Source organism: Pelecanus crispus, chromosome 8, assembly GCF_030463565.1.
Source record: "Pelecanus crispus isolate bPelCri1 chromosome 8, bPelCri1.pri, whole genome shotgun sequence".
Lineage (NCBI taxonomy): Eukaryota > Metazoa > Chordata > Aves > Pelecaniformes > Pelecanidae > Pelecanus > Pelecanus crispus.
In genome coordinates this window covers 32,809,917-32,836,127 of record NC_134650.1, presented here as the reverse complement: position 1 = coordinate 32,836,127, position 26,211 = coordinate 32,809,917, and the positions used below count along the sequence as shown (strand labels likewise).

Here is a 26,211-nt window from a genome sequence, read left to right as displayed (position 1 = left end):
ACATGCTTAAAGATGTTAAAATATATCTAGCAATGCTTTCACTTGACATCTAGCACATGCAGTAGAATCCTATTCACCTGAGGTGGAATTAAAAAAAAAAAAAACCAACAAACCCAAACCCAAGTATTTGACAAAACCAGAGTGGCCTCAATACCTCAGGATAACCACACAAAAAAACCCAAAATACCAACAAACACACCCCTCAAAATTCTAAAAAGACAGTTTAGCTCCCACAAGGAGCAAACATGGCACATATAGGATGAGGTCCTGCTGCCAGATTCACAAAAGTCCAGCAAGGGGAAGAGCAGGAGAACACTGGCCACTAGAGGGGTACTCCACAAAGACCATCTGCCTCTTTGTTGCAGGCCCCCTCCAAAAAAGTATCCAGCATGGCCTAGAAATCAATGCATAGAAATACTCGAGCCTGTACTGTTAAATGACTGTGTGAAGTGGAAAAGGAGCTAGACTACTTATGAATACCTGGCTATGCCCACATTGTTTGTGTTTAGCCTGGGGAAAAGTGTTTTATTTGTTTGGGGGGTTTCCGGTATGTTTGAATATTTGCTAAAGCAACAGTTATTGCTGAAAATACCTTGTCTGAAAACGCAGTAACAGCTGTGTGTTCTAGTCATACATTACAGTGAAAGCTGATAATTTTTTAAACGCAAAACATAACCCGCACAAGTAACAGAGCTCTCTAAATTAAAAAGCTCCAGCACTCCTCTCAGTCGGGAGCGTGTGTATGACTAGTGACTGCAGCTGCAACCGTGCGCACGTGCACACACACATATTGGTATGGTGGGGGAAAAAGAGCTAATAATTGGGTCCTACTGATTCAGCGTGTGAGCTTTTCCAACCTTGAGCAAGATCTCCACGGGAGATACCCACCACAGAGCCAGATCTGTGGACTTCTGCACCACAAAAGTAGTGGTTCTTTGCTGCTTAACAGAACACAGTGAGATTAAGATAAAATGCTTCCTCTCTACATGGTTCTTTTAACAAATCAAGGATTTTGCATGTGACAATAGACAGTTAAACCATTTATTTCCTCTTTTTATTTCTTTTGGTAAATGAATAGAATTATTTTAATATTAAAAAACATACTACTTGTGAAACAATGAGTATACTACAGTAGACAGCAACTTCTGAGAAATTAGCAACGCAATTAGTGAACAATCTATTAGTTGAGTATACTCTCCCCTTACAAAAGAACACCAAGAAGATTGTCTTATTTTCACCTCATACTTGCTTGCCAGCCCTGCATGTAAAACCCTTCTCTTCTTTTCACAACAGGATCAAGAAGTATCCCCTTGAAGAATTTAGTAAGCAATACAGCGTGCCATATCTCAAAAGAAAATTTACGTGGTGTATAAAACAGCAGAAAAGGCATTCCAACTCAACCCTCCTTCAAGCAGTGACATACACTGCAAAAACTCATATGTCTTAGGAGAAAGAATGTAAGGCGCAGCTAACCGGACGAGTGGGATTTGGAAGAGATTTTGCCTCCCTCAGCATGAGCAAGAAACCTCCCTCTTGTCACCTGCAACTACAGCACCCTCTTTAAGGTCTTTGCAGTGGACTACAACAAATCGAGGGGGTCTGACTGATACCGTAATCAGTGAGGACCTGGTTCACAGAAACAACTAGCTTTTTATTATACTGAGTCAAGCAACATTTATCACATAAGCACCATCATGATGGAAGACTTTCATACTACCTGCACAGCTACATCAGGAAGGATACTGGATTTCAAAGAAGAATCAGGGAACACATTCCCACAGAAATTACTATATAGTTTTCAAGAGAAGGCAGGAAACAGAACTTCTGCTGGAAAGAACAAAAAACCCAGCCAACCTAATAGCAGACTCCTACCATTCAGGGTTTCTGCACTAATCAGATTGTACTGAAGGGAAACAATAAAGGTATAGCAAATTAGATGCTACGAGTTATTTCAGAATGGATTATTTCAGACTTATTTCAGACTTATTTCGAGTTATTTCAGACTGCCACAAGTTAGGTGATAACACTTCTTAATCACGATTGTGAGGATAGTGTCCGATCGAGTCTAGCAGACTAGATGGCAGCTGCAGCTGGCATGCTAACAGCATGATCATTTTCATCCCTGGGACTCTAGGACTAAAACTGAATAGCTTCCCTGTAACCTTTTACACCATCCTGGAAAACTGCATGTCCTACGGAGAGCACAAAAGGCAACAGCACACCTACTCCTCGGTGCAATCCTTCCTGAAGCTCATCTTGAGGCAACGCAAGTTTACTCTTAATGCAAGACTGTGCTTTCAAGGACAGACATGGAGCCCGGGAATTGCTGCTCATCCCCATTGATTGGATCTGCATTTCACAGCAGTCTCACAATCCAAGGACACTGCTCCATGTTGCTCCAGAAGTGCTGAACAACTCTGCTGGTCAGTGAGGCAGGCTGATTTTCATGATTTGGTAAAGCAACCCTCTCATTTCCCCAAACTCATGTAGGTTTTTTCCCCCCTTAAAGCAAATACTGTGATAAAAACTCAGTTGCCAAGTCTATAAATTAAAGTCACCATTCTAAGATCCTGTACTCCTCAGCACACAACTGCTAAACTTCAAACATTTTGATGTAAATAGTCTACCTGCTACATCTAAGAGTGGGGGGTTGCTGGGAGGGTGGAGAGGATGTGACAACTTCCTGGTAATGTCATGAAATCTTTTTGTCAGGAAGCTCCAGCATTAACAAACTTTACGAAGGACTTGAGAAGCAATAGATAAGGCTCACAAAAGCAACCTTAATGTACTTCAAAACTGTTGCTTTGTATGAAACAATGAAGGCAGTTCTGAAGGCAACGTAACCAACAAAAGGAGAACACAGGGGCTACTAGTAAAACTCACAGCTTGACAGAAAAATTAGATATTAAGTTTCTGGACTTGTACTGTTTACATGACATGGCTGGAAGTGGAAGAATGCAAATAAATCCATGATCACAAAGCGTTCTTGGGGCATGAACAACAGCAGAACCTAGATCCCCTTTCACCTTGATATAGTCAACAACATCTCAAATTTAAAAAAAAAAAAAAATTAGTGTCAAAAGTGTTATCTATAAAATATAGAATATATAAAAAAAGTGTTATAATTATCCCAATCGCCCCCATCCAAGGTCAGTCTTTTGCCTAGTTTAAAACCCCAAATAATATTTTAGTTTGTTACAGTCTACTTGATTTCAGGAAACAGAAGTTCTGCACATTTTGAAAGAATGAAACAGTACAAATATTGACTGCTTTGGTTTTGTTATCATGAAAAACAGTTAATTGCTCAGTCTCATTATTCAGGAATTTATACCATGCTCATTCCTGTGAATCTTAATCAATCTTAACTGTCCCAATACAGGTGGCAATATCAAAAGAGTGAAACATTAACTCAAAGATGTTTTTGACAAAAAAAGAGACACAGCTCTCCTACTTTTACGACAGTACACCAAACATATCACCTCAATATGCACTTATTTTGTATGTATTACTTAAAAAACAAAGGTGTTAACAAGGAGAAAGATAATTGTATTTCTCTAAAAAAAGTTCATGTTAAAAATGGAGAGAAGTTTATGGAAGTGAAGAGTTACGTGGAACCCACATCACCAGCAGAGTTTACCACCTACTAAATTAGCCTGAATTTAATTCAGGCACTGTGATAATAAGACAATCTACCTGCTCAGCTACCATGAGAATGATACTAATGGAATTACCTAGACAATCTGGACACATAAAATATATTTTAGAGGCTGTTTCACAGTGAGGTCACCCAGTACTAAAGCCTGATGAACTAATTTTGCTAAGAGATTTCAGCACTCTGGTTTACAGGAGATTGTGTCACATGAGAAAAATCTCCTGGGAAACTTGGCCTTAGGAAAGAGAATGTCAGTAGGTGAAGATTGCTAAAGCTGTGCAACTGGAAGCTCAAGGCAACACGCTGACAGCATAAACTGTTAGTGCAGCATACTTGGAACAAACCATATTAAAAGACCTAAAAATTGCATGATGATGGCCATTAGGTAGCTCTAACATGTTAACTCTCAAATCACAAAGGCAGGCTAACATGCAACCTCAGCCTTCCTCAGTAGTTTTAGAAATACAGATGGTACTGGTGTTAAGCGCTACAAATAGGATGGTCTGAAGATTTTTCAGAATGGCTCCAGGAAGTCAATAAGCAAAACAAAAAAGGAAGAAAGCAAGCAAGCAAACACAAAAACCCCACCAGTTTGCTTTACTTGTTAGAGGACATTTTTAAAAGTCACAGGGGAAAAAAAAAAAATTAGAAAAGCTGTAGGAAATACCTAAAAAAAAAAAAAAAAAGTCTGACAGAATCAGTAGGGGATGCCTGTAACTAATGAGAAAATGTAGGCAAGCTGGAGAGGAAGATCAGGTCAGAAATGCCAGATATGATGGAAGAACTGTATGATGTGACAGTGGAGGCCCTGGAGACAACAGACAAAGACAGAAAAAGCAGAGAAACAGACAGCGCTCAAGAGATGGTGCCGAGAGAGAGAAAAGAGCAGGTTTTCTAGCGGAGAGAGGGAGGGGGGGCGGAAAATCTGAGGACCAGGGAGAGCCAATATATAAGAACCCCAAACTGTTTGCCAAGCCTATTTACACTGATTTAATCATGCAGAGTTGACAGATCTCAAACTAGGAGCATAGTGGGGAGGGAACAGTGAAGATAAGAACAGGCAAGAAGGTAGATGGTAGATTGCGTAAGTTTTTGAAAGAGCTTTCGCTAAAGCAGTTTTAAAGAAAGGTGGCCACCATATGCAGCAGAGATCTTGTGAAGGATGAAAGGAAGAAAGCGAAGCTACAGATCATGCTGATGCCAAACAGACAATGAACATGGAGAAAGCGGCCTCAGAAAAGCTAGAGAAAACACTAAATCCAAAGGAGAGGGATAAGAAAGGCCACCCAAGAACATGAGGAATCAAAGTACTAAAGAACAGCAGATTAGAGGACAGAAAAGAGACTGTAGATCAGTGGCCAGAAGCAGAGAAATCTCATTTTATAATCTGTGCAGCCTGAAGGGCAAACAGGCAATACAGAGCTAGAAAAAAAATTTAGTTATAATACTGTACAAGACAGAAATCAAAGTAGCATTAAGAACATCCATGAAACAGTCCTGCCACAAGTTCCAAAGAAAATTAATTAAAAAGTTATTTTAAAAAGGAGTCATCAGGAAAAGGAAAGTACTATTTAGTCGATTCTCCACCTATTAATTTCTTTTTAATGGGGAAGCACCAAACTTTCAGACTTCAAACACTCATGATTTTCTTCACAGAGAGTACAGCATGCCAGCAGAAGTCATACAGCTACTCAGAATTAAAAGAGCACTAAAATTTACATTAGAATAACGGATACAGGCTGTATCCCTCATCACTACACTTTTCAGCACCAAACACACACAGTTTTTTAATCAACACTGGGCCAAAAACAAATTAACAAACCAAAACAAAACCCCCAAACAAACAAAAAAAACAACCCAAAACTGCCCATGTTCACCAACTGTTATTGTGGAGATCCCAACTTTGGAGAGGAGGGAGGGTTGTTCAGCGTAGGGTCAGAAAGTCCCACAATTAAACAGGGGAAAGGGTGTAATTCTGCTTTAGAGAAGTTAACATTTGCAGCAAAGCAGCTGAAATGCAAGCATCTCTCATTGACCAAAATGAATTACAGGAACTAAACATAACTATTTTAAAGCATGAAAAGAAGCGGGACCACAGTTTAGGAAAAAAAAAAGTTAAGGGAACAGCTGTAACATGAAGCATGTTAAATGAGTCTTAAACGTTTGAAGGAGAAGAGAGAATTAGGAAGCTAAGGACTATGCACAGCTGGTTTTGTTGTGAAATATTATCTCCTCATATACAACAAAACCATTGTTAGTGTATCGCTATAAGAAGGGAAAAAAGTTTAAAATCACACGAGAGACAGAGGAAGGGATGCTTTTGAGCAACAAGTGTTTATGGAATTTAAGCAGTTACCACAAAGAGATACTTTTGATCAAACTCAAAAGCATCAAAGTGGAGCAATTCCACCACCCTTGCTCTTACAGGGAGCAGCACAAACTGCCCATTATCAGCACTCCTGTTCTTCTGAAGAAGAAATCCTCAGTGTGAGCAAGGTCACTGCATCAGGCCTCTCCTGAATCATGATGCTTCCCCCCAAACAATCTGAAATATTGATTCAGATGCAATTTAAAAATAAGTAACTTAAATGACAAACGTAAGAGCATACAGAAAAGGATTTCAAGACAAGATGCTGGTGACAGCTACAGTTCTCTGCTGCTTGAAAATAACCTAAAGAACATAGCTTTAACATTCTGCATGCGATGCAACTGATCTTATAAAGGGAGGGGGGAAAAGCTGTTCAGCAATTTTTAGCTCTACAGCTGAAGGCCTGGATTCTGGCAATGCACACAAGCTGAGCACAGAAATTCAGCTCCACTTCCTTACCCAAGATTTCTCCTTGACACAGACCAGGAGAGTTTTGTAACAGCTTGTTATGCCTGTACTTTTTCTATTTAGTACCACCTGAGTAGTACAAGCAGATGTAATGTATTTGGGGGAAAAAAAAAAAAAAACAACCCACAAAATGCAAACTAATGACCCACTGGACTGTTGGCTTTGTAGATAATTTCTCAAATTGCTTGTTCTTCTTTTTATACACAATAACACACAAATCAAAAGCAAATTCCTCCTCAAACATGTTTCCCTAAAACTTGTTTCCATAAAGTCTCTAACACCAACTGCTGTGTAATGTGCGTGCACTATGAAATGTGGATGAATTCATACTGACCTCTCTCATACATTCAGTTGCCTTAAGAGTGACAAAAGACTTCCTGGTATAATCAATCCAGTGTAATGGTAGACTACCACCAAAGGGGTGGTTCTATTCCCACACTTTCTTCCCACAAGCACCAGCAGATTTCCAGCCCATCCCTTGCATGGGTCGTGGACACTGTGCAATCGCTGTATGAATCAGTTCAGTTCCCCTGCGTAACAGAAGACTATATTTCTCTTTAATTTCTGGGAGGCCAGTTTTCCATCAGATCAGCTTGCTGAACCAATCCTTCTCCCTCCTGCAGCCACACCGTCACTAGATTTTATTCAAAGGGACAGGCAAAGCAAACAAGTAAGCAGAACGGGAGCAGAAACAAGCAGTGCAGCCCCTTTCGCCAGGAACCTGCAGCTACTCTGAGTGAGGTGAAACAAGAAATGAGACCGGAGTACAAGTGCAAAGCTCTATCAAAACGTACCTGTCTGTAAGGCCAGGATCTGCAAACTGAGTCACAGCTAAGTGCAGTATTAACACTGTTTACGTGCAGTCTCTCACTGAAACATCTTTCCTCATTCCTTTCCTTGAGGAACAAATTGCATTTTCCAAATGCTGGCTCCATTTTACAGTGTGTAGTTAATAGCAGCATTAAATAAAAAATACCAGTGACATGAAAACATCTGCAAAACAAATTCACAAAAGAGCACTTTTGGTTTGTATTTATTTGTCCACCTCTATCCTACTTCTACTCTGAAGCAAACACACTTATGATAGATGCATGAATAACTTATCACTGTTTCCTGGTTATTAAGACTTGCTCTTATGCCCTAGTTAAAAATGCAATAAAGTGCAAATCCATTTACATTTGTGGAGAATTTCTACGCTATCTTATGACCAGTATGTACAACTTAGATCAACTGTTCATATCACTATTGCCACATGAAGTGAGAAAACTCATCTCTCCCCTACAATAGGGGAGTAGGAGTCACATAGCCAGGTGCTTGTTAAGTGTTATCACGGCCCGTCAGCAGATGAGCAGAATTACTTCAGAGATGCAGTGAAAAGCCAGTGACAAAATACAAGCTACCCGCAATCCAGAAACAAAACCTCTGCAAAGAGCAGGACTAGCATGCAACAGGAAGACCTTGGAACCACAGTAAGAACTAGCTGTCCCACACCAAAAAAGAGTGTGTGTATATATATATATGCACTAGAAATTCACGTTACAAGCCTGTACACATCTTCAGTTGGTTTGCTTTGCCATTCTCACATAGGAACATATTTGGATTGACTGAAAAAATGCAGCCTCTTTTGAAAGGCTGTTTTGTGTCACTGCAAACATCTGCTGCATATATTGCTCCCTGTAGGAATAAGCCTCTAGCAGGAACCTAAATTCACCGGATAAGCCAGAACAGCTACAGTACAAGACACACGCAGAGGGCAGCCCCCATCACAGAACTGCCGCCTCGCCACTTCAGGGCAGAGGGGCTCACGTGGAACTGCCCCCAGGATGCTCAGGGACAGCCTCAGCATAAATATATATATATATACACACACACATATATATATATATATAAAAATAAAATCATAGAATCGTTTAGGTCAGAAAAGACCTTCAAGATCATCCAGTCCAACCATTAAACTAACATTACTGAGTCCACCACTAAACCAATTAAGGGTAGAGTAGCAATTTCATGTTTCCTGGCTTGGTGGCTGGATTATTTATAATGAAAGTAAAAACTAGGAATCATTAAGATTGGAAAGGACCTCTAAGATCATCAGTCCAACCATCAACCCAACACCACCATGCCTACTAAACCATGTCCCAGAGTGCCACATCTACCCGCTTTTTGAATGCTTCCAGGGATGGGGACTCCACCACCTCTCTGGGCAGCCTGTTCCAATGCTTGACTACCCCTTCCGTGAAGAAATTTTTCCTAATATCCACTCTAAATCTCCCCTGACACAGCTTGAGCCCATTTCCTCTTGTCCTATTGCTAATTACTTGGGAGAAGAGACCAACACCCACCTCCCTACAACCTCCTTTCAGGTAGTTTTAGAGAGCAATAAGGTCTCTCCTCAGCCTCCTCTTCTCTAGGCTAAACAACCCCAGTTCCCTCAGCCGCTCCTCTTAAGACCTTCACCAGCTTCGTTGCCCTTCTCTGGACACGTTCCAGTACCTCAATGTCTTTCTTGTATTGAGGGGCCCAAAAATGGACACAGTATTCAAGATGCAGCCTCACCAGTGCCAAGTACAGGGGCACAATCACCTCCCTGCTCCTGCTGGCCACACTATTCCTGATGCAAGCCAGGATGCTGTTGGCCTTCTTGGCCACCTGGGCACACTGCTGGCTCATGTTCAGCCAGCTGTCAACCAGCACCCCCAGGTCCTTTTCAGCCAGGCAGCTTTCCAGCCACTCTACCCCAAGCCTGTAGTGTTGCATGGGGTTGTTGTGACCAAAGTGCAGGACCCGGCACTTGGCCTTGCTAACCTCATACAGTTGGCCTCAGCCCATCGATTATATATACATACACATACCAGCACACAACTAGGACCTGCTTTCAATACCTAACTGCCAAACTCCACAAAAGCTATTTTGTGGCTGTGTTCCACATTTTAAACCTTTACCCTCCCATGACTACACAAACTTCTACAAACTCTACCTCAAAAGATCACCTCTTGGCCATACCAAGAGGTCTCCTCACCAGATTCATTTTCCTCAATCAGTCTTTATAACATATGCCCTTCATTTCTGTCCAAAGCAAGTCTCTCATTCGCATTTTGACAGAACCCCTGCTTTTTCCTCTGGTAACCTTCATCATTCTTCTCCCAGTACACATCAGCAGCACTCATATTTTTCTGTATTTTTATCCTTCATCTGTACTAGTTATTAAGGCAACTTAACCCTTCTCAAGATTATACAGCAGATTTATTGATTCCTGACCTCACCTCTCCCTATCTATCTCTGCATCTCTGACACTTCTTTCTGGATATCCCACCATTACTGAACATTCAGTTCACTAAGCTAAAAATCAGACTACTTATTCTCCATCCATAGGACTGTCCTTTTTTGCTGTACTTCATTTACTGCTCTCCCTAATAATGCAGACTGTCTGCTCTGCTCACCTTGAGTTCTTTCAACATTAAAAATATTATTACAAAAAATGCTAAGAACTGTCCTGTGTAAACTATGTGAAGATAGTAAACTTCCGTGATCATCTCTGAATCTAGGTTCAGTGATCTCACTCCCCATCCATCCTACCTCTGGCCCTACCAAGCTATCCCTTATTGCTCTCTTTCCAACCTTTTCCACTCTTGGCTTATGCCTCTGCTCTCCTAAGCCAAGAGCCCCCACCATCATCTTTCAAACCCCTCCTCTGCATCATCCTGTATTCTTCGAGTACCAGCTTTCTTTTCCACACAGTTGACATGTACAGCATCTACTCTAATGTTTAAGCACTTGATGCCAGAACCTCATCTTGTTAGATGCTTTCCTACATAACAACTGTTCTAAAGTAAAAATAAAATCTGTTATTATTTATGTTAAAATTACTTATCAGTCCCTCATAAACAGAGCAAATACAACACACGACTGAGGTGAGCGTGGTCTCTTTAGGCAGCGCTGCTACAGTCAAGGCGAGCCCATCCCCACCACGACCATGAAGCTTCAACCATAACTTGTGGATGCTTGGACGGAGATGATCCTTCAAGCTGCACGCAGCTCAGTGCTCAACGCTCCCAGCCAGGGGAGCAGCTAAAGCAAGACTTTGGGTGACGACTAACAAGCGTGCTGTGGAACTGACCGGAATCAGCAACTTGCTTCCCACCACCAGCAGGTCAGCAGTGACTTTCAGCCATTACCAGCCTGGACACGGCTGTGACAGGAGGCGGTGGATGGTGGGTTTCGGGGCTCTGGAGAGAGGAAACTGCAGGACTGAGACCCACAGATCCGGCCCCCAAGCTCTGCTCCCCGGGACACCTCTCTGCAGGCGCCGCCATATGCCGGCCCTCCCTCACAGCCTGCGCGGCGGCCTCGCCCAGGGCGGGAGAGCGGTGGCATGGCCGCGGGGCAAGGAGGAGCCCGGCCCACCGCCCGCCGCCCGGTATTGATCCCGTTACTCAAGCCCACACAAGCAGGAGTGCAGAGAAGCCTGCGGCCGGCAGCGACAGGGGCAGGACTGCCTGAGGAGAGGGGTGTCATGGGGGGGCTGGCAGCGCTTTTGGCTGCCCACCGCGTGGCTGAGGTGACCGCAGCGCCGGCCCAGGCCTCCCAAAGGCGGCAGAAAGCGGGACGTGCCGCTGGCCGCAGCTGTGGCCCAGTGTTACCCGCGCCCGATAACCGGCCAGCGCCCGCGGGGGCCCTCTCCCTCAAGAGCCTCCCGCTGAGCGCTGGCCCGTCGGGTAGGCCCCCTCCGAGGCCGCGTAGGGTACGGTGAGACTGACCAGGTGTTTCCCTAAAGATGAATGCAAATCCAAGTTCTCCCTGACCCCAGAAAATGTAAAATTAATATAATCTTCAAGTACTATGTACATTAATACCATCTTCAAGTAAATGTAAGCATTTACCCCTCACTCTTGGGGCCATTTTGTACTGTGTCCATCTTACATGTACCTTTTTACTCATGAACCTTAAATACCCTTGGCCTCGGACTGATTTTTTTTCAGTGTTACAGGCTAGAAACTTCTACTTTATTTCAATGGCATAGTCCTCTGCTGTCATCACAGGACAATAATACAAATAGTTTAAAAACTGGTCATCAGTTGCTCCTAACAGAAACAGTGCTTTTCACCTCCTCCTGCAAGTATTAATCAGCATATTTGGGGATGCCAGAGAAATTCAGGATTCCTAGGACTACATTTTCACCATTTCCCAAAGCTGTAGGCTTCAGGAGAGAGGGCACAGCAAACCTTCATGTTCTCCATTTTGCAGACTGCACTGCCTGCCCTTCCTTTTTATTGTAAGCTTCCTTGAATTCCTATGGACGTCTGTAATTCTGTTCTCCATTAGTTCAACCCACTGCCATACCTTCCAGTGTAATCAGCATCACTCCAGCCTCCACTTTCTTTCTCGGGTTTCTCAGCCCTGTTAATCTGAAAACAGATGAGAAAGAGAGTTAATACTGACACTGGGAGCATCATATTAAAGATGCCTTTGATCTCCATTCGCTTATTGGAACAAGTGGCAGCTTGCTTAGACCTTACTGGTCATCTTCTCAGATCACCTACTAATGATCCAGGTGCCAAATCCACTTTACTTGACAATTTTATTTGCCCCGAGATACTGATCAGTCAGCAGACAAACCAGACCAGCAATATTACTCCCGGTGTGTTGCGGGAATGCAGACATACGTAATTTTGTAGAAGCCTGTGCCAACGTGGCAGTAGTGGTCCAGCCCCAATACTTGGCTCTGTTCCCTGTGTGGAAGAAATTGTCCGTTTCTGATAAAAGAATAAAATATATAGACATAAAGAATTTGCCTTGAATTTGACCCCTTTTGGATAAAATCATCAAGACCGTAGGCTCCAGTCCCAACAGTCTGTATGCTGGCCGTCTGAACTGAGAACTGAGTGGGCTCCGTAAGAAGCAGGTTGTTCCCTGTTCTCCTTCTAGGCCATTAGCTATTCGTTTGATTAGTTTGCCTTCATCTCTCAGGGTCTCACATTTCTTTTCCGTACATAATATGCCATACATTGTATTACTCTTAGCTCAGTTTCAGAGCACTGTAGAACACATTTTTCTTTCTGGGCTTGCCCAACATGAGCTCATATACTTCAGATCTCTTTTTTTCTTCCCCTGATCATTGAAAATAAAGTATCACAAGTAACCTAATATTTTTGGATCCATCCAAATCCTTAAAAGCTCTGGTAAATCCTAACATCATGGAGATGGGTGAGAATTAGACCTCGAGTACCCACAGAAATCAAATGTATGATTACATCCTTTGCAGTTCTGGGCTCCAAATTAGCCTGTCAGGTTTGCATGTACTACTTCTGCTGACTTCAGTGGGAATTGCACATATGAAACTAACAGAATAATCAGGCCCTGAAAATTTGAGCTTGTGTCCCCAAGCATAGCTACTGCATTTTTAACTGATTCAGTGTGAGATGCAGCTGTGACCCTAGAGCAACAGCAACAGCTGGGAGTATGTGCTGGCACCCAGAAAGCTAGTGCTGTCTTTCCACATGGGATATACAGCAGTCTCCAACCTGCCCTACTTGTATTTAAAACACAAACTTAGATATAATATAAAGGAAGTGTTTCTGTTACCATGACATTGAGCAAGAAAATAAACATTACGCTCCCTAGAAAATGAAATACAAGGTAACAGAGCATTTTAGCAAGTGTAATGGCAGAAGTCACAGCCATCATAACACATTATAGAAGACAAATGAAAAGGTTCATTTTGGTAGCTTGAAATAAGAGAGGAAAAAATTGAAATATTTTGCATACAGAACAAGACACACTCTAGATACTCTTTGTTCCAACCAAGTGTTAGAGAAGCACTACTTTTATTTTCATTTTAATCTTCTGTTTTTGAAAAGCTGCTCTTTTTTTGCCTTAATTCCCCAGCTAAGGGATAGGACTAGATGTAAAACTCACTAGGTACTTCCTAGAAATCTCCCAAGCAGAAATTAGATTATTGTTCAAAAAAAAAAAAAAAAAAAAAAGACTTCCCAAAACCCCCTCAAATCTAAAACACAGGGAGTTCTGGCTATTATCAATAAGATGGTGCATTATTCCTGCAAGAAATATGTATTCAAGTATTTCATACCTGATATTGATGGTTCAGCATCCCAATTCTTCAAATTCAGGCTGACTAGCCAGTCACTTAGGAAAACAAAAAGTTATGTAGATTATCAAATCTAAACCCGAAGGCTACATAAGCAGTTAGTATTACACAACCACATGGAAGTTAGCTCAAAGAAAATACAAACATCAGAAGAAAAATAATAACAGCATTTCAGACACATACTTTAAATCAAGTTTCCAGGATGCATATATTATAATATTTTTTGTTGAAGTAGATAAAGTTGTTGGTTTAGTATTGAAATTCCAGTCTTTATTTCTGTACTTAAAGTCCTCACTGTACGAATGGTAGAGAATTTCCAATAATTCAGTAGAAATCACTTTATTCAACAGATACAGGAGTTACACTGACTGCTGGGCTCAAAAATGTTGCAACATTTATGTGCGTCTCTCTTCAGGACAGCAATGAAATCCTAATTCAATATGTGTAACTTTAAGGATCTGACCTTGCACTGGTATATTATGCAAGTAAATCATGCATGTAAGTCCCATTTTGTACTGTTTTAATTTTGATCTGAAATAAGATGCCTTCCTAAAAAAAATGTGAAAAGGTTTCTTTCTTTCAGTTCAGAGTACATCTGTAGTACTCATATGCCTGCCTGTTTGTTATGTTATACTTACCATAGACGTGGGGGCTTCTTTGCCCTCATTTTACAATGAGGGTACAGATGGGAGTCAGGCACGTTATTTTCTGTGAGCCCATTACCCACTTACTCTGCCCAATTCTATGAAGTAAAATCAGGACCACCCAACTTAATGTTAATTATTTATTTCATGAAGTTGTCCATTTCAGAGCTGAATTAGTGAAATGCAACTGAACTGAGCCAAAGGCTCGGACTGGGCTGCCATTTTGACATTCTCATCAGGGAAATGATGCTGTAAACACCCATACTTGATTCACATGCATGGTCTCTTGGTTGCCTACAGTAATGCCCATCTGTTCGGATGGCATCATGCCCACTCAAGTTGCTCAAGGGAATACATGCTGGGCAGTGATTGGCTTAGGTAAGTATTTTTCAAACTGGGTCGGTGTCGACCTCCTTTTGGGAAGGCCCAAGAGGAAAAGGAAACAAAAAGAATTTTCATTTTTTATTTTAATGGATTGTTTTCATTTAACATTCAGCAAAACCACCACCATCTATAAAACATCCAGTAGATGGTTTTGCTAGTTCCTTGGTACCTGTGACCCCAGCAAGGAAAAAGAAATTAAACTATATTCTCATTTTTAAATACATGAGTTTAACCTGTTACAAAGTCACAGCCCATGTAACATTAAGACCATCTCATCTGCAGAAAAGAAACCTGTCTCAGCAGGCATTGCCACATTCTGACAACTGAACTAATTTCTTTTGTTGATGAATATTGGCCAACACTCAAATATCTGAATTCATAAGTATTCTTACCAAAAGCATAACTTTAATTTTGTGGGCAGAGAGGTGAGCAACACTATGTTCCAAATTATTAGTCAGATTAAATGAATGTTATTGTACAAAAATAATTCCAAAACATACAACAAACACAAACATGCACAAAGATACACATGATTGATGTGCACTATCATGAAAGGATTAACCCCTTTTGGTTCCTAAGTTGGAATAATTTCTCCAAAGCCAAAGAACTTTGCTTTAGTGAAGTGCGTTGTACAGTGCAGCCATTGTCTGTCGCATTGCTTTATCAAATAAGAAGGCGGGGGGGGAGGAACATGTCACCCTTTCTTCCTGCAAATAAACTGTGGGGTTTTTTATTTAAGAGAAAGCTACCATTATTACAAAAAAAAAAAAAAAAAAAAAAAAAAAAAAAAAGATTAAAATAATCCAGCTCCTTTTCATTTGGGAGACAAAAGCCTTTCAGTGCTGCATCCATGCGCTCTGACTACTGTTGTGACACTGTGTCAAGATGCTCCCGCTCTGCTCCAGGTCTCAGATCACAGTTGGAGTGTCTTGATACAGTGTTGAATCAGTAGCGTCAGCAAGTCTCAGAGCAGAGTCAAAGAGCCTCAATGTAGCCTCAGAGCAGGTAGAGTCAGAGAGACCTTTCCCCTAAACTGAAGTAGGCAGAGGGTGCTCCATTTTTTTTATTTTTAATTGTTTGTGTTAACGCATTTCAACCCAGCTGCACAAGGCTCATGCTTCTAATTACTAGTCTTTCCTGCACTAAGGTTATCAGAGCTAGCTCTCTCCCAACCCTGAAGAGCTGTTAAAAAGCAGCATGGAATAATGTTAGTATTTTCTTGAAAGAGCAAGCCTAGGCACAGGATCTGAGGACCTGCGCTTTCTCAGAGCAGCTGTCGCTGTAGTGAAGGTTTGTTAACAGGGCCAGACCCTGCTTTGGCGGCGCCCCGTTCCGCTGTGTGATAGCACTGCTGTGCTACCGCGGGGAAAAGCACAGGGAGCCTGCACCCTGGGACCTTGCTTTAGCTGCTGATGCACTGTCCTCTGCTGTGGGAGACCCAAATGGAAACGCGATGTCCTCTGTCACAGCCACTGCCTATACCTGCAGTCCAAAGCCCCGGCTTCCCTGACATCGATAGAAGCCTTCTCAGCAAGTTCACTGGGAGCACAATTTTTCTTACTCAAAGCAGAACAGATTGACACAACTGCTCTTTTCAGCAAGATGGTGCCACATGCAATCAGCACAACAGAACTGGCGCAGCAGAACTGCAGAAGCTGCTGCACAGTGGCACATACAGACAGGGCACTGTCTTAAGAAACAGGGATGGCAGTCTTGATGCAGCAAAGGACACTGGCTCCATAAACAGGCCGGGGGAGCTGCAGAGATTAGTGTTACACAAGGAGGGCGACAGGGTTTGAAAGCTTTGTTAATTACTGTGAAGAAAACCCAGGAGATAGGTTTAATGCCTGAAAGTTTGTCCTTTTAAAATTTTTTTTTATTATCACTTCACTTACAGATGTTGGTTCTTCCTTGTAAACTCTGCCTCATATCTTCAGATCATCACTAATGCAACAGCATGACTTGAAAAGCTAAATGCCACAGTAAGGCACCCCCCAGATGGCATCAAATTAAGGGATATTCTAAATAAGTGTGGGTAGAGACCAAACTAAACATATTATAAGCATGGGTAGAAAAGGGGATTGGCAAGAGGAAAACCATAACACCAGTAAAGACCAAGGGGCAGGACATGGTGCTGGCTTCTAGCACTGTTTTGTAAAAAAAATAATTATTAAAATAAAATAAAAATGTTTTAAAGACTGAATATGCAAACTTTTCCTAGGCTTCCTCCTAGAAAAGATAGCAAAGGTGCACAGATCCCATGATTTCAAGCGTTGCTGCCAGAATAGCCACATGTGGGAGGACCAAGCCACATCTAAGGCAACAGTCTCTAAAGCACTGAATGCCAAGCGCTGTACCAAGCATCACATTTTGGGATGAGATGGATGTCAGTCCCTAAGAAGGTATTTGAGTAGGAATGAAAAAAGATCAGGGTTTAGAAAGAAAATAACTAGACTGAAGAGGCTGGATTACAAAATGTAAATAGGTCAAAGCCAATTTTGCTGTAGCTTTACTTCTGAATATGTAATCCGGTCAATTTTGTATGCTAACACCAGGGGGGCACACAGATCAATGTATATAATTTAGGTTAAATGACCACTGCAGAGTGAGATGCATGCATTCTTCTCACAGTTGAGCCAAATTTATCCCTGATGGAAATGCAGTGATTTCACTGGACTTTTAACAGGGATACATTTGCTCATTTAAATGCTCAATAACTTCTCAGTAACTTGTCACTTATGCAGATGCAATATGTACCCACCCCCACACAAAGGTGTTAATCTCTCATTAGTTTCTTCTTCCTTGTGATTACTGTGCTGCTGTTTACATAAAATATTATTAAAGTACAGTTAAAAATAGTTACACAACAAAGCAATCAATGCTCAAAATCATAGCTAATAAGAAAATTTTAAAGCCATGTGTTTCGTATTCTATTTTTGAAAGCTGCGTACCAAAATGGCAGTAGAGACTTCAAGTCGGCAGGAAATACAGCAAAATGAGAAGTGGGAACAGGGACTTGCCTCCCCACAGAAAGCTGAGGCTCAGCCAGTGTTTGCTACATGCTTTGAGATCCTTGGAGTAAGGTATTGTTTAAGGTGCAAAGTATTTCTATTTAAAACAAACCAAACTCACCGACTGTTGTGGTGACTTTCTTGCAGGCACTTTCGCAGCAAGCAGAAGATGGGGGTTTCCTTCTCCTCTGCCCGGGCTGGCCCTGTGGGGCCATCGCACCCTCGCCAGCTGCAGAGGAGCTCTCTGAGCTGTCGTGACCATTTGCTTTCACCCACCGCAAAGAGCAGGTCTGCCCCAGCACTCTCCCAGCTGTCTCTGGAGGTAAAAGAGAAATTAAAGGTTGTATCATCTAGGCACAAATTAAAATCTTTACTGGTAGCAACCTGGTAGAAAGTCTCAGAAGAGAATGAATTATGTATTTGAACACTTAAGATTTCCTTGCCTTTATTACAGCATGGGGTCTGAACTCTGCTTTCTTCCCTGCACTTTATTACATGGTTAGAAGTCCCACAGTAGGAAACTTGCAGTTTGAATTTTGAAGCACCTATAGTGTCATACTTTTTATTTTAATATTTGTCACCAACAGTGCCGACAGATAAAAAGTGCTGGCTCCCCACAGCATGATATGCGGGATTTTCAATAGAGCTACACAATTGCTTTTGCTAAGTGCTTGCGGGGCTTACAGTGCCAAATCCCGCAAATTGCTGCATTCAGGCCACTTTGCAGTGCAGTACCAAGGCAAGTGGTATTAAAAAAGTTAGTTGCTTGCAGGAGGGACTTATGCCTAAACGGCTGATTTCTTTTTAAAATCCTAAGCAATTGTCTGAAGACATTTCTGCAACTCAATTCAATAATTGTAGCACTTAAGAGATGGTCAAAACTTTTTGTGTCACAGTTTATTCTGTGTGTTGCATACAGTTTTAGAAAAAAAAAAAAAAAAAATCTTTTTCCAGCTCCAAAGTTTGCTGGCCAAGGAAGTCCCAGAAGCAATGTCACCAGTCGTGGTGACATTCTATTTATGGCTTACTACTTCTTCTTCTCCTTTATTGTCTTTCATTTGTTTTTATCCTTAATTTATAGGAATATCGTTGTGCGTATCCTAGCCTCAGATCAGTATTATGGTATAAATTACTTAATGTGCACAGCAATGCTAAGTGTGTAATAGTTACACCTGAGGTATCAGGGGAGATTTTTGTATCTCCTGTCTTACTCACGGGTCAATTAAAAAGCTGATTAAACCCAAAAAGTCTATGATGATAATTGTTGGAAATAGACTGGGATGATAATTGGTTTAATGACTGCTAAAGGAGTCATTGGGATGCGTGTCTCTCAAGGAGCCTGAATGGCACTTTAAGAGCTAGATTCATCCTGGGTGTTGGTTGTTGACTTTAATGGTATTACTCCAAAATCTGATTTGGATCAACTTACAAAACATTGCAGACAAGACAAATCATTTTTAAAGGATGTCTCTGCTGAACTTTGGTGTCTCTCTTGAACTACCCTATTCAATGTCAATTCTGCCAGTACAAATTCTGCCTGTACAGCTTGAAGTAGCTCTCTAAGGTGGGAATTCACTGAAGGTTTTATATTTTTATACTTTTTTTTCTAGCTTAGCAGGAAACAAATTCTATATAATAACTAGAAAATGTAGGCCGAGACCATCCTCTGCACAGGAAATTTCACTCAGAGGGTTGGACACCCAGTGAGGTCCTATTCACAGACATCTCTTTGTATTTTTCTGCCTGGAACCAAAGAAGGGGATTCATGCCAAAACCCTGCAGGATATGGAAATCTATTGGCTGTTCTGTGCTTCTGCATGTCTTTCAAAGTGGCTTCTGATTTGGGGAGCCCTAAATTAAGATCCATGGGCTTGGGGTTTTTAGGGTTGGTTTTGGGTTGGTTTTTTTTTTTTTTTTTAATAAGGACTCAAAACCTGCAGCTTCAATTCAAATAGGAGTCAGAAACATTCCGTACCTTTGAAAACCTCCTGACATTTCATTCCTCATACTGAGGACCCAGAATGGCAAAAATTTAGACCAAAATGATTTCTCCAGGCTAGTCAGTATTAGCAAATAGTGCAGAAGTCAGAAAACCCTTGCTGCTGGTTCTCAGTCCACATGCACTGCCTAGGCTTGGAAAGGCTATAAGGTTATAAATCTTTCAGTGAAAACAATTCCTGCTTCATGCCATCAACATTGCCTAAAGACATCTGTGTAGGGCATCTCTAGAGGAGGCTCCCATTACTAGACCTATGCAGAAGAATAATGAGAAACTTGCATCCGGTTTGAAAGACATTAATGAGTCTCTCTTGGATACAAAATGTTTGTTCAACACCCTTATGGGCAAAGTAACATAGAGCTGAGCTGGGGAGCTCGGGCTGAATAGGATGCACCGATAGGTCTCGGAAAAGGAACAACACACAGCCCTGCAAAGAAAGAGTCCGTTTTTCAGGTCCAATTTGCAGTTCTGGTGCTTACATGTGTCTGTATTGCCTTGAATATATATTTTCCAGCACCTACTACTTCTCCATTTGTTCCAGTGGGGATTCACATGCCATGGGGGTATTCTGGATTCCTCACTGGTTCTTCTCTCATTTTGTGTTTCTATTCCCGATAACATATTTGACAAAAAACAAACAAACAAACAAAAAAAACCCAAAACCAAAACCAACAGTTTTCAGCATCTTAAATGAACTGTAGACATATTGACTGTGTTTTCCTCTGCCTTCCCTCCAGATTTCTCTCTCACACACAAATATATTTCAGGGTTCAGGGGTTGGTTTGGTTTGCTTTTTTTTTTTTCCCCCCTCTCCCTGAGCTTGGTGCATCATTGAGCTAATGATGCACAGTCAAGATATCCAGTATCATTAGATTACCTAAGGCTCTGATCCTAGCGTGTCTTACATATGTGAACATTTAACTCCTTGAAGTCAAGGGAAATAGTTGTGTACGTATTTGCAGTGCAACATGAAAGAAGATGCACTTTTCTGGCAGTTCCCAGAAAGCACAGAAGGTTGGTGTATTCTTTGATGTAATGTATCAATAACTGGAATTACTCTGCAAAATGAAGAATGGAGGGCAGGGATGACTCTGGACTTAATTTGCATTTTATGCTCTCTTAGGATGCTAAACCCCTCAGTAAGAGAAGGGGAGTTAGCGTTCCTCTTTGCTAGTACAAAACATATCTTATCTACCAGCAAAGGTTGCCTCCCCTCCCAAGTGGGGTGCCAGGTATCTCAGCTTCCTCTTTTCTTATGTCCTTTCATCAAATATCCAATTTTCAGCCTTAAAAAAACTTTACAAGTGGAGAACTTCCCATTCCTCCTGTGCCCCTGCCCACTGTCAGACAACCTGTCTCAAACCACACCAAAACATGCAGACTCTTCTGCGTCAGATGCACTGTTACCACACAGCCGCCATACGAGCACTGGCAAACTAAATCTGCTGGCCCGTGCCAGTGCCACTGCTGGGGGTGTTAGGGAGGGTCAAGGGAGGGAAAAGTAGAAAAAGCAAAAAGAAAGATGTGGAATTTGAAAAAAGTAATCCAACTAGCCAGGGAGCAGATGAGAAGCATACATGGCAGAGGGCCGTCATCAAAACCCCAGGTTTATCTAGTGATGGGAACAGCTGGTACCAACCTACAACAGCCAGGAAATCACATACATGGCTTCGCTCAGCAGAGAGCCTCCCTGGCCCTGCTTGGCACTGGCCCTGTGCTTGCACCCGCACACACCCTCAGCTTCAATGCTGAACTTCATTTAGGCCGGATTTTATTTAAACACAATTGCTCTTACCACCATCACAGGAATTATCAGGCCAGTTACAGCGAGAGAGGCAAAACTAATGAAGCTCATGTGCTGCAGCCACTCACCGTGCCACAGTCGGGTGTTGCCCACCTTCTCCTTTTAGTCTATCCACTCCTTTTTCCACTGCCTGTACACCACACCTCATTCTGCTTTCAGCTGAGGCCTCATCTTCCAGGTTTGAGTGTTTTAGCATTGAGGATATACACTGTAATATAATGTGTTGCATATTTATTAGGAATTATGCAGCACTTGATCAAGTCTTAAGCCACAAGAGCCCTCATGAAGAAAAATGTTGCTGGGTCCTACTTTGGGTGAAACTCTGTTGTTCCCCATTAGCAACCCAAATTGTTTCTGCTACATGAGGCTAATGGAAGCTCTTGACCATTTCTTTAGCGCCGTTACAAAAGCATTAGCTGAGCTCATTTGCACACTTCCTTAACCCTCTGTCTGCAACAGACTTGCACTGACATACTTTGTGAATAAACCAGAAAATGTACAGTAGATGCTGTATCTTTTGCAAATGGCATGTATATTTTATAGCTTTCATGCATAGAAGCCAATTTCTTGAGGAACAGTGCCTATAAATTGCAACTGGAAGAGGAAGATGATGCTCTTATTTATTGCATTGCTTTCAACCAGGAGAAAAGATGTTCTTTCTCTCTGCCTCCCCTTTAAATTAAAGGCTGGGTAAAGAAAAGCCCAGCACCTCAGGGACACAGCTTCGGCACACGCAGCTTGGAGGGCTCATTTGCTCGCTCGTTTATTGTGAGGGAAGGATCACGCTGGGGGCCAGATACCTCTTCCAGTCACGTAAAACTGAAGACATAGATAAATATTTTTTTTTTTTTTAAGTTCAAAGCAAGATTTTAGGTGGTACTAAAAGATTTTGGGGCTAAAGATATTTTCAAACAGCTATGCCTCTTTTAGCAGGATTTCTCACCCACGGAGGAGTCCCGCAATGCACTAGCTCTCTAGTCCCTGCTTCCTGAGGATACTGTCTGTGCTGCACAGGGCTTTAAACGCCAACACACGTTTGGGAACGTCAGGAGAAGCAAAATCCAGAAAACCTAGTCTGTACGTTCTCCCACAATTCAGTAAATAACTCCGCATCGGCTCTCCAACCTGCTGGAGCGGGTTGACACCACTGTGCTATAAATACAAAGTAGTAAAAAACAGGTATGGGCGGAATAGGGAAAATGCTTTTGTGACATTTCTTTACCTGGGGGCTTTGATGTCGCTAAAGCCCTCAGAAGCAGGCTCGAAGCGTGACGTTTCTCACAGGGCAGCTTGCGAAATCCACAGAGAAACGAGGTGGCAGAAACCCCGGGCGGCAAGGCTGCGGGGGCCGAGGGGGCCGAGACCCCCGCCCGGCGCCCCGCGCCTCTGCCCGGCTGCCGGCCCGCCCTGCGCTCAGCTCGGCTCTCTCATCCAGCGGAAAACTAACCTGCTTCGGGAAACAAACAAAACAAACGGGTTTTGATTTTAAACCAATGCCCAGAGAGCAGCCCATCAGCCTGCCCGCTGCGAGAGGAGGCCGCGGGCGCCACAGGGAGCGCGGGGCGGCCCGGCAGCCCGCGGGGAGGCCGAGGAGCCCCCGCACGGCTCAGGCGGGCACCCAGCTCCCCGCGCAGCGGCAAGGATCGTGTCATGGAATCATGTCGCGACAGAGCTCAGCCCTTTGTGGTCGCGGCCACAGCCCCGCGCCCCCCGGCCCGCTGAGGCAGCGCAGCCCCGCAGCAGGCCCGGGCCCGCTCCGTCCCCCCCGCCGGCGGGGGCTGCGGGGCCGCGGGCCGGGCGAGCGGCGCTGCGTGGCGGAGCGGCCGCCTGCGGCGGGGGCGCAGATGGCCGGGGATGGACGGCAGACGGACGGGGACGGCCGCCCAGAGCAGCGGGGCAGCGCGCCGCCGGCTCGGGCAGGAGCAGCCGGCGGGACGGGCAGAGCGGCCGGAGCTGCGGGGCCCTTCCCTGCCGCGCCCCCCGCCCAAACGAGGGGCCGGGCCCCCCGAGGACATGGGGGGAGTGCTGCGCTTTTTTCCTCAGAAAAGGCCAGTCTCACGTGGTTAAATTGCAGCTTGTTATGAGGGCAGTGAAGATCGCACTTCGTTAGCAATCTTGCAGGTGATGCAAATTAGCTTGTCTTTCTCTTGGGGTGCTCGGTGTTTCTCCTTCGCACACCTTCTGCAGGCGGGCAGTCTCCCTCCATCACCTCGTCTGCTAAACCTCAGGAAAGCAGCAATAATTCACAGATTAACAGATCAACAGGCAAGCCCTGGCTGCCATTTGCCGAAGAGGGATCTTAAAGTTGTGAGGATGAGAGCAATTTCATGAAGACGGGTGAAACTGAGAACAAACAATTTCACAAGAGGCAAAAACGGGGAGAAAACTAAAAAGACAAAGCGATGAAGAACAAGTCACGCTCCCATCAGCTCCGAAGCCCGGTGGCTGCTGCAGCTCCCGCCGCCTGGGTTTCTGTGGTCACGCGTGTGTTGAGCTCCCACGCGTTCACCCGTGAGAGCGCTTGCAAGGTGTTGTTCTTATCCTGGCTAACTACTGCCAGCGTGCCGCAGGGATACGGTACCCCCAGACCTCTGCACCTCTGCCAAACGCAGCTAAAGCTGGTCAGCTGTTCTGGGGTGGTAAAGAGGGGACTGCAGAAACCTCACTGCTTTATGGCGTGGGCCAAAACGTGGAGACCGCTTACAGAGATCAGGGGAAAACCCTTCACGGCCCATACCAGCGTGTGATTTACACGTGTTAAAAGCCCGACAAACACACCAAAACCCAATCTGCTCTTAGACATTGGGAGGAGAAAGTGAGATGTGCGCTTGGGACATGGGATGTGCGGATTCACTGCAATGGAAATGGCTGCCAACGGGTGGATTTTCCATTAACTCCTCTGGAGGCCACGGAGGTTGTGGAGGGACATCCCCCTCAGCCTCCTCACCCCTCTGATTTCTCCCTTTCATATTCCCTCTGAGCTGCTGCTCAGTGGGGTGACCTTCCCCACCCCACTCAAAGATGCTCCAGCACAGTGACCAGTCACTCGCTCCCTCAAATGGCCCCCCGACTTCTTTTCTCTCTCTTTCTTTGGAGGCAACGGGCTAAGCACTTGCTTTTTCCAAAACTCTAAGGCACCTGCCCGAAGGCAGTGATCCCTTGCTGAAGGTGATAGATTGGACAAGTATCTACAGAAGCATTGAATAAAACAATGTGTAAAGCTGACTACTTAGACAATATATCACCTGTAGGTACTGGTTGCTACTTCTTGACTAAATATTTCAATGCTTTCGGGATGTGTGGGTAAGTAGCAAAGCTAAATGCAAAGATCATTCCATGCGTAAGGACTAATAGACTGGACTGCTGCAAATACAAGTCCTTTGTTAATCTTTTGTTAATATGAATTTATATTTCAGTATTTGCCTAAACTTGAAGATATTAAATTGCCTATACAACATTTCTTTACACATTTAAAACTTTTGTCATGGGTTTCAACACTCTACTGGCCCTAATGCCACTCACATCATAAAGTGACTTTTTCCCTAAAGCCCATCCTCAGCAAGAGTTTTGGCAATTCTGGTTTGCACTTACCTGTGAGTCATCTGCATCGCCCACGCCTGGAGCAGCCTATGCCAGCCCGTGTCTGCAACACCGCCGCACAGGAGCTGCGAGTTACACAGATAGGCAGGGAAACATTACGGGGATTACTGAAAGGCTCTCCATCCCATTTTCAACGTGTTGTAGCTGTTGAAATATAGGTGCCTTTGGAGCCAACGTTTCTGACTGTTTTCCAAATGCCTTCTGTAGCACTTCTTGGCTACTAAGAAAAAGGGGGTGAAACCACAAACATGTACCAGAAGCTGTGATATTATCTTTCTCCACCTGCAGTTAGGCTCTGTTTTCCCCAGGAGCTTTTAAAGGATACAGGAGCTATATACTATGCAGGCGAAGCACTCCCTGGTGTGACTGCAGCTATGCCAGCAAAGCTGTGTTTTGTACCAGTGCAGGGCTGCTCTGCCCCGGCTCCCAAGTGAGACAGGCGGCACAGAAAAAACAGTCGCACGGGAACCACCAGACAAAGGCCCCACGTTGCGCTGCAGAGCTCTGCCACCCGGCGCTCTGGCTGGCGCAGCCCTGCCTGGGGAGGCTCAGGCCTTGGAAAAAAGCATCGGGCAACAGCCCTGCACCCTGGCAGAGGCTAAGGACCAACTCCGGGAGCTGCAGGCGTCCGGCGCGTCGCAGATGCAGCTCCATGGCAGGAGCGGAGAGCGGACAGCTCTCCCTCTGCTTCCTTGCAGTAGCTTTCACCCCCACACCCGAACTGGGTTTCTTTGGCCCCTAAGAAAGCAGAGATCAAGACAGCACCATCCCTTGCTGTGGTGTGTGCTGTGACTGTAACAGTGACTGTTTGTATGAGCCTGGTTATACCAAAAATACCACAAAGCAACCCAGCAGATTCACGGCACACGTCCCTGTGCTTTTGTACATATTGTCTTAGAAAAGAAAATTAAAAAGCAGCATTTGTCCATTAGTGTTCAAATATTACCCAAGTACTGTAAGATACTGGAGCACCTGCAGAAGAGGACCACAGCTCAATTTTTTTCCCAGCCTGGGGGGCACAGTCCAGCCCCTCTCTCTAGTCTGACTTGTCCTGCTCAGGAATGAAGCTCATATACCAGAAGGGGTGAAGAAGATGGAGCGGGACCACAGCCCTCATTCTCGCGCTTTGGGGTCCCCTACCTTTTAAAGGTAGGGTGGAAAACCCAGCTGTTCCTT

At 43.7% G+C, this 26,211-nt stretch overlaps 1 protein-coding gene across 1 annotated transcript in view; it reads right to left on the bottom strand.

Moving 5' to 3' along the window:
• Nucleotides 1-11,170: 11,170 nt before the first annotated feature.
• The window catches only part of ZNF423 (zinc finger protein 423), a 182,744-nt gene continuing 167,703 nt past the window's right edge, over nt 11,171-26,211 (bottom strand). The window contains exons 7-8 of the mRNA XM_075715720.1: nt 11,829-11,893; nt 11,171-11,285 (exon numbers count right to left, since the gene is read on the bottom strand). Of these exons, the coding sequence (XP_075571835.1) occupies nt 11,171-11,285; nt 11,829-11,893 (180 nt within the window). The remainder of the gene's footprint in view (nt 11,286-11,828; nt 11,894-26,211) is intronic.